The 11986-nt window shown below is 51.9% G+C and overlaps 1 protein-coding gene across 1 annotated transcript; it reads left to right on the top strand.

Moving 5' to 3' along the window:
- Positions 1–1479: 1479 nt before the first annotated feature.
- Positions 1480–2871, top strand: HOXB13 (homeobox B13; the record flags this gene model as incomplete). The annotated part of the gene is made up of 2 exons (XM_082070964.1): positions 1480–2098; positions 2612–2871. 2 exons carry the CDS (start codon positions 1480–1482, stop codon positions 2869–2871), a joined length of 879 nt encoding a protein of 292 aa, XP_081927090.1.
- Positions 2872–11986: the final 9115 nt, after the last annotated feature.

The following is an 11986-nucleotide window of genomic DNA, read 5'->3' on the forward strand; positions in this document are numbered from 1 at the left end:
GGTTTGGGGGGGACACCTGCCCCCCGCAGCTAAACGGGGCCTTTCGTCCCCTGGGCGAGCTTCATAATCATCACTTCTAACCTCTATTTTCTACCGGGATTTCTGTCCCTGCGCTTCAATCCCTGTCGCGGCTTGTCTGGGCAGATGGGTCATTGCTTTCGTGGCCCAAAGATGTGGCAGGAGAATTTTTATTGCGATTTAGTAGTCGGAAAGCAGAAATCTTTCCATTGCTTTGCACAAAGGAAACAAGGCAGAAGCTCAAGCTGCCTTTGGGGAAATTCCAGCAAGGCCTTTGGCTGAAAACCCAGGAGAAAAACGAGCAAGAAACGTCGCTCTGTGTGTTTGTACCACGTGTACAGATGATTATAAACGTGCGTACCTGAGTAATTTGTCAGCACACACATGGGCACGGGCCTCAGTGTATTTACCCCAGTGTTCCAGGCCCATGTAATCCTTCATCGCCACGTCCGTCTGTCTTTCCTGCTCTACCTGGCTCTCCACCTGCCTGCAGCCCCCGGACTCCAGAGGGGCTCTCTGTATCGTTTTCCCCCGCCTCTTTCCAAGCTCTTTCGCTTTGGGATGGTTTTTGGCCGCCAGCGCTGTGCGTGGCAATAGCGTGTGAAAGCAGATTGATTTCCACACGCACCTTTGCAGTTATTTTTTCAGAGTCCTGGAGACACCCTTTTCCCTCTCTCCTTGCTTTTATGTCCATGCCCTGTCCCTCTCCCCAGGGACACAGGTTTCGGCTTTTGCAGTTGGAAGTGGGGGTCCAGGACTATGTGCAGGGGATAAACCCCCAAGCGGGGCAGAGGGAGAGGCCGGGGCTGGGGAGGTCGTGGCTGCCCCACGGCTGCCCCACAGCTTCCCGCTGTCACCCCACTGGGCCGGGGGGGTCTCCGGGTCTCCTCGGGCTGGACGGGGCTTTTCCCAGGGCAGAACTCCCAGACCTGCGTGGGACGCAGGGGCCACACACACCAAAGGAAAAAAAAAAAAGGATGGTTTTAATCTGAGCCCGTATTTTTCCACGGGGACTTTTCCTCCGCGCCGCTCATGACCCTCCCTCCTCTTCCCCTCCCTTCCTTCTTCCCCATCATTCCTTCCCCCACCTCTGCCACTTTTTTTGTTGGCAAGATGCAGCGCAAGAGGCGCCTCCCGTGTACCCGCCTGTCACGTGCGGGGGGGTCCCCTCCTCCTCCCATTGCAATAAAAGTATTTTCGCAATTTCTGCAGCCGGAGTTTATTGAGGCTGGAGATTTTTTTGTGTGTGGGGCTGGGTTTTTTTCCCTCCTTCTCCGTCCTTTTCCCCCCGAGCGGCAGCCAATGAGGCAGTGCCCGGCCGTTGCGTCAGGGCAGCCCGGCGGGGAAAGGCCGCTCTCGGCAGCTCGCAGCCTTTTAAAAAGATCCGGGGACCCCCCTCGGGCAGTGCCCGGGTGCTGCCGAGCAGGCTCTCCCCATGCCCCGGCCTCCGCGCCGCCCCCCATGCAGCCCCCGGAGCCCCGCGGCCCCCCGGGCCTCGAGGGGCTCCTGGCAGCCGGCGGCTTTGCAGGCGGCCAGGGCAGGGGGGGGCTGCTGCCGCCTCCTCCCCCGGCCCTCGGCGGTCCTTCGCCTCCCCCCGGCATGAACCCCGGTTACCCGCCGGAGGGCCCGGCCGAGCCGCCCAAGCCGTGTCCCACCGCCCCGCCGCCCCCGGCCGCCCCGCCGGGTCCCGCCGCCTCCGCCCCGCTGCCCTACGGCTACTTCGGCAGCGGTTACTACTCCTGCCGCGTCGCCCGCAGCGCCCTGAAAGCCGGCCCGGCCCAGGGCCCCTTCCCCGCAGAGAAGTACCTGGACCCCCCCGCGGGCAGCGAGGACTTCCAGAGCCGCCCCGCCGAGTTCGCGTTCTACCCGGGCTACGGAGCCCCGTACCAGCCCGTGGCCGGTTACCTGGACGTGTCGGTGGTACCGGGCTTGGGGGGCCCGGGGGAGGCCCGGCATGAGACGCTGCTGCCCGTGGACGGTTACCATCAGCCGTGGGCTCTGGGCAGCGGCTGGAGCAGCCAGATGTGCTGCCCCAAAGAGCAGGGCCAGGCTGGCTACCTCCTGAAATCCGCCTTTACAGGTAAAGTCCCTGCGCTAGGGCTGGGAGAGGGGACGTGGGGTGTGTGGGTCCATCGTGCGGGGGAGGAGAGTGGGACCAAGGCTTAAAACAACCTTCTGGGGAGCTGCTCTGGGCAGTAACGCTTGTTTGCGAGCTGGCCCACATTGGCCACGCCGGTGGGACTGAACTCGGGCCGGTCGCGCAACGACGACGCTGAAACCGCGAAGCGAGTACGTGGGTATTAGCGTGGGTCTCCCCACGTCGGTGTTTTGCCGATACCTGGATTTCTCCACCAAAAAAAAACCAAACCAAACAAAAAAAAAAAAAAAAAGAAAAAAAAAGAAAAATAAGCTTCAAACATCAATAGGGAGAATATATAACTTAAATATCTTCGAATATCTTCGCTGTCAGGGAGGATGGAGGGAAGAATTGGGGTGGCAGGGCAGGAGGGTGTTGCTTGCAGGGCAAGGTGACGGGAGGTGGGTGCAGGGTGCGGGGGTCTCCCCGCTCAGCCCCGTCTCTCCCCTCGCCCAGACTCCGCCGGACAGTTGCCCCCCGACGGCTGCTCCTTCCGCCGGGGCCGCAAGAAGCGGGTCCCGTACAGCAAGGGGCAGCTGAAGGAGCTGGAGAAGGAGTACGCCAGCAGCAAGTTCATCACCCGCGACAAGAGGAGGAAGATCTCCGCCGCCACCAACCTCACGGAGCGGCAGATCACCATCTGGTTCCAGAACAGGCGGGTGAAAGAGAAAAAAGTCGTCGCCAAAATCAAAAGCAGCAGCAGTAACACCCCGTGAGGACACGGCCACCTCCAGCCCCGAACGGCTCCCCGCCTGTTCCCCCCGGGGTGCGGGCTCCGGTACCGTCAACGGCGGGAGAGGGGGCGGCGGGGGCACCGTTGGGAATTGCTCCCGCTGCTCCCGGGTGAGATGCCCCCAAGAGGAGGGCGAGTTGGGAATATGCCCCATCCCCGCCCGCTTTGCACGCACAGGACCCTGTACAGTTCGCTCCCGTCGCCACGTCGTGCTCTCCCCGTCTCCCACCTTTTCGGATTGAACAGCGTCCTCAGACCGCTTTTTAAAACAAAAAAAAAAGAGGAGGGGGGATGTCTAATTGCATTAATGAAGCCAAATCCGCAACTCCCGGCTCGCTGCGTCCAGCGGCAACGGGGCTGCCCGGGGTTGTGGGGATCACACGGAATCGGATCTTTGGATACGAAAACCAGTACGAAATCCCCTTAATTACAGGCAGAAGTATCGAAATGCATGTCTAAGGGAGAATAAATATATAGTGCAGGTGTGTTACATAGAAACACACGTGAATTGTTTGCATAAATGTACAGTATATGCGTGCCACATATGTACCGAGGCACACATTTCTGAAGGCACGTACTATGGTTTTGCGCGGTTATATATAAAATATACCTATACGTATGCACATGCATATATCTAGCAATACGCATTATTATACCTATCTGATATTTGTGTTTGTGTGTTTATATATAACCAGCTACCCAGACATATGCAATATAGTACTGGATGTGTGGATATAAATATATACTCAGATAAAGGTGTATATAAACGTGTTTGTATGCGTCCTTATACACATACTTATATGTATGTTCACGCCTATATTTTGATACAGGTAAATGCAATTCGTATAATTCCATACACGCTTTCGTTTGTGCCAATATACGTGTATTTGTACACACATTTTCCTTCTACTAATTCTAGTGATACGTTTCATAGCATGTGCTGAGGTAATCCCCATATAATACTAAACGATCTTGGTTAAAATTAAGAAACGTCGTCATCCTTTTCAACAGAATAAATAGGGTGAAATTAAATATACACGAACATGGGTTTTTCTCTGTTTTTTTCGGGTTATTTACAGCGTCGAGGAAGGGCAAACTCCACGTACACAATTTCTTTGTTTAATATTTCGCTGTTTGAAGGCAGCGGCGTGTCGGCTCCTATTTAAACCTGCCTATAAACCCCAAAAGCCTCTGAAAGGGCGATTAAGCTCCAAAACACCGTTACCACCACAACCAAAAATATGCCCTTTTTTCTGCCTTGTCTTTCTTGCATAAATTCGAAGTAGTATACCGCAGCGTGGCCTAAATTATGACCATTTTAAATAGTGATTTTGCTGTTGTTTAGTAGCATATTTATCAACTACTTTAGGCTTGGGCCGGCTCTGGCTTCCAGCAGGTTCCGGGCGGGAAGCGGAGCGGAGCCGGGCGCACTCTCCCTGGGATTTTCTCCCCGTTTCCCCCCATTTTTCCCCGTTTTCCCCCGATATTTTCGCCCCCGGGGCGCAGTCTCTCCCCGCCCGGCCGGGCGGCACTCCTCCCGTGACGTCACGCGTGGCGTCAGAACCCACCGGACGGGAAAAGCCAATGGTGCTTTGGCTGAGCGTCCCGAGGGGTGACGTCAGCGGGGGCGGGGCGGGGCAGCCGCACTAAACCCCGCCCCTCCCCATAGGCCCCGCCCCTCCCGGCGGCTGCTCCGGCCCACGGAAAAAAGCCAAAAAAGGAGGAAAAGGGGCAGCGCGGACGCGCGGAGCCGCGTGTGCGCACCCAGCGCGGGCCGTGGGCTCCGCCGCCGCCCGTAACACCCGCCCATGGGTGCCTGTGCTCGCCTATAGCGCTGGAGCGCGGCGGAAAGCGCTGCCCTGCAGGGACCGGTTACACTTTGCTCTTCCCAATCCGGATCCTGCTCTCAGTTAGCAGTCTTTGAACCGATTCGGGTTTATTTCCTTAGCTTTTGGCCCGGGGGAACAATCCCGGCTAGAAAGCGGCTTGGGATGTTTGTCTGGTTTTACTGAACGGGCAGATCGATGAAAAAACACCGCTTTTCTTTCCCCTTGTGTTACCAATAAGGACTCTTCTCGCCCTGATTTCGATGTATCCGAGGAGGCCTCAGAGCAGAAGTGTCTCTACCCAACAATAAAAGCAAATAATCCAATCAAATAAATGTTAGAAAATGGCTCATATTTGAGCGTGACTTCAAAACAAACCTGGTCTGTTTACGGGTTTGGACAGGGATGCTCCTCTTAGAACTATGGCACGTTAAGGGTTAATCCCTTTAGTGAGATGTTTCTTTTTCCGATAATTTTTTGTTCCCCCCCCCCATATAGGGATCTTTTCCTGATGTCCTCAAACCGACACTGGAACAACTGGAAGCCCTCAGATACCTCCAGCCCAGTTAAGATCCCCGACCCAGTAGGCAACTGGGTTGAAACTGGGAGACGTGACCCCCCCTCCCCGCCCCCATTCCCTTAGCTCCATCCCGAATCCGAGGCGGAAAAAGCAGCTGGGAAGGGGAGGAGGAGAGTCCCGGGCAGAGCTGTAAAACCTTGACACGGCGGCCCCAGCAAAGGGCCAGAGAGACCCGACATCCTCGTAAACCGCCGGGAAGGAGCCGCTGTCGGGGGGGCGGCCCAGGTGAAGGCTCCCGCCCCCTCCCTTTGCCGTTGAACTTGAAACTCCGAAAACTTGGGGCAGAGCAGTACAAAACGTGGGACAGAACAGGCTGAAACCTGGGGCAGCGCAGCGCAAAACGCGGGGCAGAGGAACCCTGGGATGTCCCGGGGGCTGAGGGGGCTCTGATACGAGTTTGATATGAAAATTGTACCCAAGATCCACCTCCGAGCATGAGAAAGGCATGAGAGGCGCAGTGGGGACACCTCTCCTTCGCCCCCCCGCCTTCTCCCCAGCCTTTGACTCCTTTCTTTTGTTCAAGTTCATGCCCACCGCACAAAGTGTCTGGGCTGTTTTTTTTCTCCTTCCCCTTCCCCCTTCAAAGGATTTTGTCATTGAACTTGAGCCCACGTTGTAAACATTCTTGGGTCTTACAAGCATCTTGACGGGATGTCATTAACAGGGACCTCAGACTGCTCTGTCTTGCACCGCTTCTCCTTCAGCTGAATCAAAGGTACATTGTTCTACGTCCTCACTCCATTTGTTTTCTAATCCGAGTCCCAAAATACAATTTAAAAAATAAAAGAGAGCTCTACCTCACTCCCTCTATTTATTTTTAAAATTATTAATAATATTATTATTATTTTCGCAAATGCTAAGACGATGTGATCTCTTAGTGTGTGCGCTGCCGCACATCACTGTGTAATTTTAGACCCGCAAACAAACCAGGAAAACTCGTCATTGTAGTTACATCCAATACATTTAAAATGAAATTCGTTACTCTAAAGCACTGCCAGGGCAATGACTTTTCGATATATTATAGTCTTGCACTCCGTAAAAGGCAAATTTAATTAATTTCCCACCAGAATCGATGTTATCTTTCTCTGCTAGGTGACTTAATTGTTTTTTTAGAAAGATTTTAAAAGTGTAAAAAAGATGAAGCAGGTTTATTGTTTGTAAGCGGACTCGCCAACGATGGGTCTCCCGCCGTTCTGGAAGTGCCACTGGGATGAAATATTCCCCCAACAGCAACTAAAGCGCTCTGTTCGTTGGGGTTTTCGCTCTGATCTGCAGAATTAAGCGTCCAAGTGAGAAATATTTCAATTTTCCGAGCTGAAATTTAATACAGTCATGGTTTTCTAATGGGTTTTTCTTCGTTCGCACTCAAAACCATTTCATTCCTACTGCAGAGAACCGTGTGCTGAATGTTAATGCCCACTGTAAACTGTGAAATATCCGCATTATAGATCCCCGTGCGATTTCCTTGTGCAACCAAAAGACGGAGAAAAAGGGGCTCTTTTCTTCTCCTTTCAAGCACCGCATTTTCTTTATTCTGAGAGCTAAACACTTTTATTATGATTTCTTTTATTTTATTTAAGGGCAACCAGAAACCCTACGCTGCCCGTTTGCATTTCACCGCATCCCTCAGCCTCCATCACCCCCTTCGGCATCAATTTGCGTGCAAGAAAGTGCAGGAAAGAGGCGATTCTTCCTGCTCTCGGCCGGGCAGGAGAAACCAGAGCCCGGCGGAGAATCGGGGGGGAAACCCGGATTTGTTGGGTTCCTCGAACGTTTGCTCCGGCTGAGGCTGCACTGGAGCGGCTGCGGACCCGGGAACGGGCTACGGGAGGAGGGAAAATCACTTCAAACCACAATTTTACCCAGAAAGAGAAAAGCCCTGGTTGCACCTGGACTTTCCATACAAGTGTCTCCTGTCCCCTTCAATAATTTGCTGTCCAATATATTTTTTACAGCACCTGTAGGCTTTTTTAAATTATTATTATTATTTTCCTAAACACCAAAGGCTGAAATAAATTTTTCTTTTTGTCTTTTTTTTTTTTTCCCCCTAAGGATACAGCCACTTGCTTTATTATTATTATTATTATTATTATTATTATTATTATTATTATTATTATAGCAAATAATAAAGCCTCCCTGTACAGCCACAGGAAGGGTATTACTTAATTAAGAAAAATACATGGAAATCGCTATGTCAGTTATTAGGAGACTATGGGGGTTTTTGCACAGAGAAGGGAAAGAAAATCCCGGTGGTGATTATCTTCAGTTGCATAAAGCAACAAAAGCAATCGAATTAAGGGATCTGTTGCTTTTGGATGCCATTAATTCCTCAACACTGCACAGGAACGGGGCTGGTGAAGGGAATTGGGGCACTGAGGGACAGAACACTTAGTGGGTGTGGTGGCCAGAAGAAATACAGGTCGCACCTGGGTCACCTTCCAGGGACCACTTGTCAGAATCTCAAAGGGATCTGATTCACTCAAATTCAGCTTCAAGCCCAACACACCCCTGCAGATCCATGAAACCATCAGGGTGTGCAAACCAGAAACCAGATCCTGGCAAGAATGTCAAGCGTGAAAGGGAAGGAGATGTGGAAATGTCAGGTACACACCAAGCCCAAAAGGAGCAGACATGGAGCTTACAGCAACGCTAAGTCACAGAAAATGGAAACAAAGCACATGGGCTCCCTGTCTGCTTCTCATCAGAATGCACCGAAACATACTGAAATGGAGCGGGATGGAACTGGGAGGGGTGGAAGCAGAGACACGTCTGTGTTTGCACTGAAGGAGGAGACTGGGACTATTGTTTCATGCACGTTTGCAAGGAATGAAGCTGAACCTTTCTACAGCATGAACCATTATTTTATGTCACCTTATTGTGGCTTCTCTTATTTGTCCCTCCACAGTATTCCTCAGTTGACACCACTGAAACACCAACCTGGTGCTGCAGATCCACTGGGGATGCAACTGTTGCTTTTCCTCCCACAGCAACTGGGATTCTTTCTCCACCTCTTTTCTCCATCTGTCCTGTGCAAACAGTGGCCTGTTAAGACAATGTCTTTCAGATGGGTAAGATGTTTGTGACCTTCAATAGCTAAAGTAGCATGTGCTCTTGTGTTCTTTCAGATGTGCACCCTGAAATGGTCCCCATGGGCCTGTGAATGTGAGACTGAGCCAGACAGTTGAGAAAGAGTTGGGAGTTCACGGCTTTGCCACTTCTTCTCTTTATCCGGCAAGAAATTTTGCCTTGAAGGAAGGAGAGGAATTTGCTCCTGGTTTTTGGACATCCACAAATACAGAGCAAAGGGAAGCAGGGAGGGATCAGCTCCATGGAGGTCAACGAGTCTGATGCATTTGGGCCATGCTGGACCCAGCTGTGCAGAGGCACCAGCAGCAAGTCCAGCTCTGTTGGACTCACTGTGTTCTCCATCACCTCCTCTTCATGCCAGGGATTTCCAAGCTGTGACCCTCCTTCCTTCCCCTCCTCCCTCCAGCACTAACCTCCTCCCATTTTTGGATGCTCATTTTATAACCCTGGGGAATGTTTGTTAGTGCAAAATCTTTCCTCATTGCTGCATTTGAAATGCATCCTGGCAAACACGTTGCAATCCTGGTTCTGCGGCAGCACGAGAGGTTGATCTGGGCCACCTCTGGGGACCATTTGCTGGGCTAATGCTTCTACCGGTGTCACACAGACACAAAGCATGGATCAGTTGTTAAGTCAAATGCCTTTACCATCTCATCATTTCTGGCTTATGACATTCCTCAAGAGTCTGCGTGAACTCTTGGATGCTGGGAATATACAAGTTCCTGACTCAATCACAGCATGCCAACAGCCCACATGCTTCTGCTGGTTGATATGTTTAAGAAAAAATGTAATACACCTTAATAACTTCACCTATATGTGCAAAACCCCAGCCATAGAGAGTTTAATCATTAGAAACAATATGTAAACTGATGTGCTTGATTAAATTTAACAGTGTGTGTAAAGCCATAAAGGCCAGTGCTGAGCTAGAAGAGACGGGCAGGTGCTTCTTGTTAAAATTCCTCTGCTGAATTACATGGCAGGTTGGGGTGAGTTTCCTGTCATTTGAAGACTCACCCTTTATGCAACAACCATCGATCTCCCCCAGGATTATAAAATAGTGCTTAACATCTCTGTATTTCTTGAACATACTTTTGAATAATCACATTTTCCTTCTTTTAAAATATATCAGCCTATCCCAGATTATTTTACTGAAAAGAACTGATCCTTATGTAGATGGCCCTAAACAATAATTTTCTTCCTATTTCTCCCTCCAAGAAGTTTGGCAGCTGTATTTAGCACTGAAATAGCTTCAGTGCATTTTCCCACAACCAAAAGAAACAATTTTCTCATCTCCAGCCCTTCACAACAGCGTGTTTGCCCAGCCCCAGGGTACAGAGTCTCCTGAGCAGACCAAAGGACCGGCATCTAAATAAATGTTTGCATAAAAATCACACACCTTAAGCTTTATGGCACGTTCTGGGTCTGTGTGCGGTCTGGGCAGGCGATGGGGGGGTGTGATGTGCACCCTGCACAGCCCGTGGCTCTGCCGGGAAAGCGGGAGTGACCGGACACTTGTCCTGCTGCCACAGTTGAGCCCAACAGGTCACAACCAGAGAGACTCTGCTCTCAACCTTGGCACTTTGTTCTCATTAACAAATGGGCTTCTCCTCCACAATGACTCAGCTCAGTGCAAAGGAAAAAAAGGACAAAGCTCATTCCTACAGCGTGCACGGTCCCAGTTCAGAGAGGAAAGGGAGAGTCAGGCATAACCAGCCCTTCTCCGTGCCCAGTCAGTCCCTGAGTCTGGAGAGCTTGTGGTAAAGCATCAGAGCACTTTACCTGTGCTTATGCTTATTTTGCTTTACCACCTCAGTCTGAATTTTGCTGCGTTGTGGACCACTGGCACCTGGGAACTGATGTTCTCCCAGTCCATCTCTGTGGTGCTTTCCATGCCCTGGGACAAATCCTTGTCACAGCAAATCAATGGGGAGAGTAGTTTTCAACACAAACCATTGAACCACCCTCATTTCTTTACTTCTGATTTCCCACCTACGCACTGTTGTTGTTGCTAAATCTAATGCTGAGCGTATTCATGAGCTGCTGGCGGTGAGACACCAGCCACCCAGTTTCCTATCCCTCCCCCGAGTTCTCCATCGCCATCAGTCCACAGAGGATGTGAAATCTGGCACAAGATTCCAGAGCTCGTAGCCTCCATTCCTGCTGATGCAGCCCCATTTATTGCCCGTTCCATGTCCTTTCTTGGAATGCTTTTGGCAACCTTTTCCTACATCTGTGCTCAACCATCATTCAGGCACATTCCACTAAACCTGGGGTTGCACAAATGCATGAAGCAACGTGACGTGTATCAATAGAACTGGAAACACACCTGAGAGCAGAAGGGCCTCAGACTCCTCTGTATGATGGACTCCAGGATGATGCGCGGGGCCGAGTGCCCCCCAAGTACACCCCAAAGACCTGTGTCCCCTCCCAGGCTCTGTCCGGGAGAACCTGGGTGTGTTTGGCTCTTTTTTGCCTCTCAGGAAGCATAATTCAATCTAAATATGGATATAAATCAGGATCCCTTCTTCATCAGAGAACCCGTGTGTGCAGGGACTGACAAAACTGGGGGTTCAGAGCACTGGGACAACACTATGAGCGGGGGGAACCGTCGGCGGGGCTAAAGCTGCAGATAAAGCTGCAAAAATTAAGGAGCTGCAGCAGCGAGCCCCCCCCCCCCCCGCCCCCGCCGCGGTTCAACTTGCTCCGTGCCGGAGGGGAAATTTATCGCCGCCCGAACAAGAGCACGTTTTTTGGGCGACAAACTCCGGCTAAGTGACATTCTCAGACTTTGTCGCCTCCGGGAAAGGCCGCCGCGACGTTTTACAGTAAATCCCCGTGCTTCGGTTTCCTACGGGTCGAATCCAACTCTCCGGCCCCTGCCCCCGCGGCTCCGCGGCCGCGCGAGGGAAACGCGGAAAGGACCAATCGGGGAGACCTTTTCCGTGAAAGGCGAAGGAAAGTGATCGGGGATGATCTGTTAATTAATGAAATAATGCCCCTCCTTGCCCCCGAACGCCGTGAGCACAGCCCGGGTCGCTTGGGAGCCTCGGTCCCCCCGGGGACTCCCGGCCGGGATTGATGTCCCGGTTAATCCCGACAAATCCCGGATCGCATCCCCCTGCCCAAAGGAGCCGAAAGCGAAACCACATCCCCGCACCGACGGGCAGGGGGGGTCCGTCCCCGCTCCGCACCCACCGTTTGCCGGTAAAATAACCCGGGGAGAAACTACAAATAAAAGAACAAACTTCAGGGAAGCGGCCGAGGGGCTCAAACGGCCAGAAACGGCCAAGAAAGGGCTGTGGGTGCAGCCGCGGGGGGTCCGGACCCGGAGAGGGGGGACGAGGTGGGTCTGGAGGGCCCGGGGGTTCACCCAGCAGACGGGACTGTGCGACCGAACCCTCTCCCACCGCCGAAACAACGCGGGGAGCTGCTGTTGTGGACGTATAGAAGCGCAAAAAATTACCCGATTTAATTTGCTTTACGTAGAAAAGAAAGTCATCAACACAGAGGGGAAAGAAGAAACAAACAAAACCCCTCAAAACTCGCCCTAATTTTTTGTAACAGTGCAAACTCGCAAATTAAGCCGATTTTAGATTATTTTGGAC

The sequence above is a fragment of the Streptopelia decaocto genome, assembly GCF_964273445.1.
Source record: "Streptopelia decaocto genome assembly, chromosome: 22".
Lineage (NCBI taxonomy): Eukaryota > Metazoa > Chordata > Aves > Columbiformes > Columbidae > Streptopelia > Streptopelia decaocto.